This window comes from Vigna radiata, chromosome 4, assembly GCF_000741045.1.
Source record: "Vigna radiata var. radiata cultivar VC1973A chromosome 4, Vradiata_ver6, whole genome shotgun sequence".
Lineage (NCBI taxonomy): Eukaryota > Viridiplantae > Streptophyta > Magnoliopsida > Fabales > Fabaceae > Vigna > Vigna radiata.
The window spans coordinates 14,853,094-14,860,655 of NC_028354.1; the positions used below are offsets into that span (position 1 = coordinate 14,853,094).

Here is a 7,562-nt window from a genome sequence, read left to right on the forward strand (position 1 = left end):
GACGCTGTTGAACATGTCGCAGTTGTTGCCTACCCCGTCAAGGATGTGCACGTGGAGCGTGTTGGCGCTCTCCCTGGTGATCATCATCGGCGGCTTCGACTTGTTCTTGGATCTCGACGATTGCCCTCGCGGATTCGTGAAGTCTCCCCTTTTTCTTTCCATTCAGAAAAAAAGATTTGGTAGCTTGCGGTGTGAGGGTCATTATTTGAACTCTGGGAAAGAAGCAGTTGGCTGTGAGAAAGAAGTAGTTGACTACAGTATGAAGGTTATTGTTTGAGCTCTAGAGAAGAAGCAGTTGGCTGCCAGAGTCTCTCCCTGTACCACACCAAGGAGGAAAAATAGAAATCCTAAAAGAAAAGTTTGAGTTTGGCCCATCTTAAAGGTTAGAAAAGAAAACTTAAAAAAAAAATTGGATCCTGTCCATTTTAAAAATAAAATTAGTAATAATAAATGATTTGAACTTTTGACCCGTTTTCATAAAATAATTGATTTAAACATTGATATTTGAGAAAATAGTATTTTTTTTCAATTTAATTTAAACATTTTTTAGAATCATAAAATATTGTTTTTTTAAAAAAAATTTGCGGGTTAACTATCTCCAGCCCTAAGAATGAAAGCAAGAACATGAATGCATAGTTATGACAATAAACAATTACACATTGATTCAAGCTCTTATATTTTATTAGCACATTTTTTGTTGAAAAATCTCTAACACAAGTAAGGAATCTCACCGTCAATAATTGAGAACAATCCCTCGTTTAATGTGGATTGAATGTAGTGTGTCAATTATGATACATTTGATTGAAAGGCACACAAATTAAGATATTTGTTATTCAATAATTCTAATCTATAAATTGAATAACTTTTTCACACTAAAATCATTGTGTCACATTCATCCTTCTCTTAAACAAAGAAATTCACCTTTTTTGTCTGTAATTGTGTTCTTCTGCATCACAGAAAATAAAGGATAACCACATTTAATGTTTTTCTCCTAAACTCTTAAGATTTCATATGATTGCATCTTCTTTAATTTGAAGAAAAAATATATTACATTATTTTGACTTGTATTACTGTCCGACTAAAATTAGATATCTTATTATGAAATATAATTTGGGCAAACTCATAATTTAGTTTAATAAAAAAAAAACCAATTGATCATTTCCACTTTTTTTATAAATTCAATATAACTCAAGAACCCGTCCTTCATTAGATTAAGTTATATCAATTAAGTCACAAATTTTAATGTAGTTGTACTACAAAGTTATAATTCCAAAATATTTTTATAATTTTTTAGAATGTTTTTAAAATAAAATATAATATTCAATATTGAAAAATTTTAAAATTAAAAATATACTTTTGATTTATAAAATACTAAAAGTAATTGAATAATAATTATATTACTCTTATTTAATAATTTTGATGAAGTTAAATTAAATGTCTAATTTAACATGCAAATTTATTACTTAACAAATTACAAGTTTGATCGAATCTTTAAAAAAATCTAAATTAATATGCTTTAATTGAACTTCTTTGGTTCTGAGTTAGGTGAAAGACCCTCTTTCATACTCACAAACCTTTTGCATTAATTCCAAATATTTTAAACTGTGATTCAGATGTTTCATTTTTAATGCTTGAAAAAGATAAGAGTTCAAATGGGAATTGAAGTGTAGTGTGAAGTCAGGAATCCATCTGTTCGAGATAAATGCGTAACCAATTATCCAAATGAGCAAGAAGATCAATTTTCTAAACAATTACTCAGAATTGCAGAAAATGAGCAAAACAAACATGCTCATGGAATAAGAAATGTGCTTCATGATTCGTTTAAGCAATACTCGGTGCAAGTATAAATCGAAATAGGTAATTTGGTGTATCTGTATACATTCATATAATCACTCAATATGATAGCTACACATTACAGAATAGAGCAAAATGAACAATGACAAGAAAACAAAGTGGCAAAAGGAATGCCTTCATATTATGATATAAACAATTAAGGCAACACAGATACAATACAACAATCTCTAAAAACTCTGTATAAGTCAGACTTACAATCATTCTTTTCTCGAGAAAATTACCTATTATGGCTAGATTTGCCGACAAATTTTACACACAACTTGTTCACTTTCTGACTAAATATTGCCAATTTTTTCATCTTATCTTCTGATATAACTAATTCTTAACACTATAATCTGATGAATTCGAAGCCAACCTTGACCACGACACAGATTCCCTTGATCCAAGCAACTTCCTACGAATCACTATGGACAAGCTCAACACAATGCAAACAGCAGCCACCAGAGTAAACAACATACCTGTATTATTCCCCGTCGACCAACTCTTCATAACAAAATCAGCACAAACCTCTCCATCAAGACTACTGAAAGAATTGTTCAATTTCATGACCTCAACTGCATTCAGTATACCATCAACGACATACGCCATGCTTCTCTGCGAGGGACCTACACCAACACTCAAAGCTCCCTCTCCTCCATCAACCACAAAGTCAGCGTAAAACGGTGAAGCCAGCGAGTTTGTGATATAGGAGAGATCCAAATCTTCATAAGCCACATGCCCATTTACATACACATTGAAATAAAGCAAACCAAGCGAAATGCTAGCAATATCACAGAAATGCAACCGAACCAAGTACTTGTACCCTCCAACAACAGGAAACACCCAAGTCATATTAACACTAGGAACAGAATCATTCTTACTCCTGATCAACCTAGCACTGTTATAGACATTATCAGGCCCAACCTCACGACTAGCCCCACCAACACGGTACTTGATCCTACCACCAAAGTAATACTTCTCAGACCCAACACTTGTCTTGAAAAACCCATCATCAGGAATCCAAGTTCTCCAAAGGGAATCGTTAAAAGGGGTAACTTTAACACCCCCAACAGTGACCCTATACACAACCTCAAGAGACTGTTTGTTTAAACCCTCAAATTTCTCTACTTTTGATGGGCTCAAATACTGTGCCGTTTCAGGGACAAGGTCCTTGGGAGCAGAAATCACCTCAATGGCGTTCACAAACGCCAATTTCGAATCTTTATTGGGCACAAACACGACCACGAGGCTATCCGCATCGACCCATATTAGATACTCCACGATCCTAGGGTTTCTTGAACCACTGGCCAAACGGGTAAAGTTGCTCAAAACGACATGGCCGTTGAGCAAGACATGAAATTGAGCTCGACCCAGATCTATGTTGGAGGAGTTGAAGGGGTGGAAGTGGAGGCGCACGATGTGGGTGCCTTTGTCGGTGACGGGGAAGGAGTACCTGGCGGGGCTAGTGAAAACCCTAGCGGTGTGGTAGATTGGGAGTAAGTCGGGTAGGGGGTTATAGTTTCGGAGTGAAACGGCGCGAGGGAAGGGAGGGCGGTGGTCGACAAGATCCCCAGCGAAGGGGCGGTGGTCGACGAGGGTGGAGGGGGCGGCGGAGCCGCAATTGATGAGGTAGTTGTCAGGGGGAGAGAAGAGGTGGGAGAGGGTGGGGAAAGGAAGGAGAAGGAGGAAGAGGAAAGAGAATAGGGTGGAAGGCATGTTTTGATGTGGAAGAGGGAATTAGATGGTGAAATTTGGGTGGGAAGAAGAAGAGAAGAAGAAGAAGAAGACTGAGTAAGAGAACGTGGAACGGACCCACACGCTCTCACAACCTGGTATCTCACTGTCTTGACTCGTTCTTTCCTCATGCATTTAATTTTTAAGGTTTGATTTTGTTTAGAATGTTTTCTACTTTTTATATTTTTATAATATAAATTATGTAATAGTCACTTAGATTTTTGTTTACTGGCACATATTATGTGTTAAGAACTATGAACTAATGAGTTAATAATTACACAGTTTTTTCAATTCTGTAAAAGTGTATATAATTTTTTAGTTAATTTCTAAAAATGTTGAAGTTAAAATTTAATATTATAAAATAAAATTTGACAACATTTTCATTATATCATTATTAATTGATTTCAATAAAAGTTATGTAATTATTATATTTATGTAAGAAACAGCTCACTTGTATATAAAAAACAAGTAATTTTTTGGTTAATGTTTCTAAAATAAGGATAAACTTTGGAACATGTGTTAAAAAAAGTTCAGTTTAAAAGGATGTAAAATAAAAAGAAGTTAAATAATTTATGTAAGATGCAAAACATATCAACATGCTGTAGTTTAAAAGGTTCATGTGCAAAACAAACTTAAAATATATGTTGGTGTATTTTCGGAATATGGTTAAGTTTATATCTAAACATTGTTAAAACATTCTTACTAAAGAAGATGAAGATAATATAATTTTGTTGAACTGTGTCACAAATTATGTAAAAATTTAATGCAAGTTACAATAATTTTACATCATCGTAAGAACCCCACCCAAACAAACATCAATTTACACGCTATGAAGTTCTCAAAATCATTTGAAAATCACAAATAAAAAAAAAAAGAAGAATGAAGAACACGATTAAGAATATTATTAGCTGAATCCTATTAAACATTAATTAGCAAATTCATCTTTTCTGCATTCTCCCACTTCAATCACCATACTTCCTTCCTCCTCTGTTGGTCGAAACCTGCAACAATTTCTCCTCGGAGACTGCTCAAACAATAACACAAACCAAAACCCTTTTAAATGAGTAAATTCTCCGTTCACACATCAATATAAGGTGAAACTTGAGAAAAGAAAGAACCTACCTTGTCCCACAAATGCGAATCGAGTTTCTTATAAACCCTAATCATTGAGATTTGGGTCGGATCTGGCATTTTCCACCTGCAATCCGGGTTGGGCTGGACCCGAACATAGTCACTGACAGTCTCATCAGCAACCCCATCGTAGATGGCATTGTCCAAGTAGAAAACAAAAGGTTTCAGGCAAGCATTCCGGCTGAAAGGGCGCGTGTTGAATGGAAATCCGGTATAATCCGCCCGCCGGATCCAATTCAGAAAGGTTCTGCCGGGCATCTCCATGTCCCGGGCCAAGAAAATGCCCCGGAATATTTGAACCGCATAACCCCATGAAACGGAAACGGTCCAGTGCCGGGCTCTGTCGTAGCATATGGATTGCTGCATGAGCCCATAGGAGTCCAGTCTCATGGGCCCAATAAGCTTCTGTAGGGCCTCCACACGGTTCACGTTCGGGAATATGGGCTCAACCACGTCCAAGTGATGCATCGAAACTAAAGGTGTAACGGGATGTGCTGCTAAGAGCCCAAACACGCTGCCATATACATCAAACTGAAAACAACATGCAAAATACACTTTTATATTGTATAAAATAAAAAATATTAAAATGTTTTTACCAAGAGTTTTTGAGTGTGAGAGAAACATTTTACTCAAACAGCTATGATGCATGCACGCCATCTGCATGTGAGTATGTGGCATCACGTAATTTTCTTTATGAGTTATGTTAGGACACGTATGCAGAGCAAGAGTGACAAAATCAGCCACGTGCATAACACGTGGAGGCAACGCATGCATTGGATGTTCTTAAAAGCTGGTGTTGAACAAGTACAGCAAAATTAACTGTGAAAAAGTAAATGGGAAAGGAAAAGGTGGAAGAAGCAACAATGCTTTTTAGGATCGTGAGAGATGAAAATGACACTAACAGTGCTGATTTTGGTTTTGTTTGACAGAGAAAGTCCTGGACCATTTTCCTAGGCATCAATGAAAACTTAACCTCAAATATTGTATTTAGTGTACGCCACCTTAAATAACAATGAACGTTGTTGTCTTTTTCTGTTTTATGACATTATTGTTGTATTATTTAATTATAACTCCAGGCACGATATTGTCCATTATATTAATGATGATAATGAAGCATATATATGAATCATCCTTCTCATCTGTCTATATACTACTGACCAACTTCATGCAGCAAAAAGACTTACTTGATTAATGCTAAAACAGTAACACTAAATGCAAGTTTTGTTTTATAACTAGAGAATGCATGATATTGGAGTGAAGAAGAGAATTACTAATTAACCTGGTGAAAGCCAATTTCCTTGGTGAGAGGGACACCGAGTTCTGCCATACAAGCCTGGATCCTATCATCTGAGGCGAACAATGCAGGGTATCTCTGAAGGCACTGGTCCTGCATTCTCTCCAATGCCACAGCCAAAGGGTAACTTATGGCAAAACCTCCACCCCCATAAGCCATGTTATAGGAAAAGTGAATGTTCTGCAAGTGGCTCTCTGAGTTTGCCCCTATGTAATAAAACTGGTTGTGATCATACTTCTGCAACACCTTCACCAAATTCTCAGTCACAAAGAAAGTGTCATCATCTCCCATCACAAACCACCTCACATTCTTCATCCCAAGCCTCACTGTCTCCGACACAATTCGAGATATACGAACCCCCAACTCCTCACCTGGATTCTTCACCTTGAACTTTGAGACATCACTCGATATTCTCAATGTTGGCAAGAGGGTCTCATCACCTGCTTCACTTTTCACTTCTTGGTCTAGCCACACTATTCCCCTTGTCTCGTTTGGCCTCCACCATAGCTTCATGTACTCTTTTCTTTGCCTCCAGAGCCTGGAAGAGGCTGCTATGCCAAACACTATGTGTGAAATGTTGGTTTTCTCAGAGGGTTTTGCTGTGTGCTGAGGTGGTGGAGGAGTGATGGTGGTGTTGGAAACGTGTGTGGTTGTGGAAAGAGGGTAAGGCTTTTTTTGAGGACAATCGTGTGAATGAGTTATGAATCCAAGGGAGTAGAAGAGGTAGGAGATTGAAACCAAGAGGAAGAAGGAGGTGATTAGTTTTGCTATGGTCCATGAAGAGTGGAAGTAGTGTTCTTGATCCTTGAGGTTTCTTTTCATGGTGGACATGAAACGATGGTTTCAAGGTTTTACCAAAATAATCAAACAGCAAAATGTGCACAGAAGAGGCAGAAAGAGTGAAAAAAGAGAGTTAGCAGAACAGAACAGAACAAAAGGAACCTCTTCTGGGCCCCTTATTATGCAGATCTATCCGCATAATTCCTGTGGAGTTCATACAAATCTCATGAATTTTTAGTATATGTTTAAGGTTTAATTATCCTTTTTGTGGTTATGATTTTGATAACAGTTGAAGTTAGCTGAAATTAAAAAAAGTTAAATCTTTTATATCTGGTAACAAAGTAGAATTTCTGGACAAACATTACTGATATAATTTACAAGCAAAAACCATATTCTATTGTATTTGAAAAAAAATATATATTAATATTCCTTTTCCTTGTCACATGACACTTTCCATTTCATGTTCTCTTCTTTTCCAATCTTATGTCAGGTTGGATTTTTTCCATTTATGAACAGAAAAACAATTTTGTAATTTACAAGCAAAAGGTTAAATTTGAAATAATTATTGATAATATTTTTATTTTCTTTTATCACTTTATGCGCTTTATTGCATATTTTTCTATCGTAACTAGGAAAAAAAAAACATTTAAATTTAGATAATAGGCCTCATTTTAGGAGAAATCAAAGCTTATTAGAATCTGGTGGCATTTTTGTAATTTAGTCGAATTTATCTGCATCAGTTCAAAGAGAACTAAGTCATATAAGTTATATTATCTTGGTTGAAATTTTC

The 7,562-nt window shown here is 36.1% G+C and overlaps 2 protein-coding genes across 2 annotated transcripts; both read right to left on the reverse strand.

Annotated features, from left to right (window-relative positions):
* Positions 1 to 1,932: 1,932 nt before the first annotated feature.
* On the reverse strand, positions 1,933 to 3,695 carry LOC111241490 (probable receptor-like protein kinase At5g24010). Its single transcript, XM_022779907.1, has one exon. The coding sequence runs from the start codon at positions 3,547 to 3,549 to the stop codon at positions 2,170 to 2,172; it is 1,380 nt and encodes a 459-aa protein (XP_022635628.1). The 5' UTR covers positions 3,550 to 3,695; the 3' UTR covers positions 1,933 to 2,169.
* Positions 3,696 to 4,386: 691 nt separating this feature from the next.
* Positions 4,387 to 7,054, reverse strand: LOC106758407. The gene is made up of 3 exons (XM_022779908.1): positions 5,978 to 7,054; positions 4,690 to 5,229; positions 4,387 to 4,591 (listed from the first exon to the last, which is right to left on the reverse strand). Exons 1-3 carry the CDS (start codon positions 6,821 to 6,823, stop codon positions 4,493 to 4,495), a joined length of 1,485 nt encoding a protein of 494 aa, XP_022635629.1. The 5' UTR covers positions 6,824 to 7,054; the 3' UTR covers positions 4,387 to 4,492.
* Positions 7,055 to 7,562: the final 508 nt, after the last annotated feature.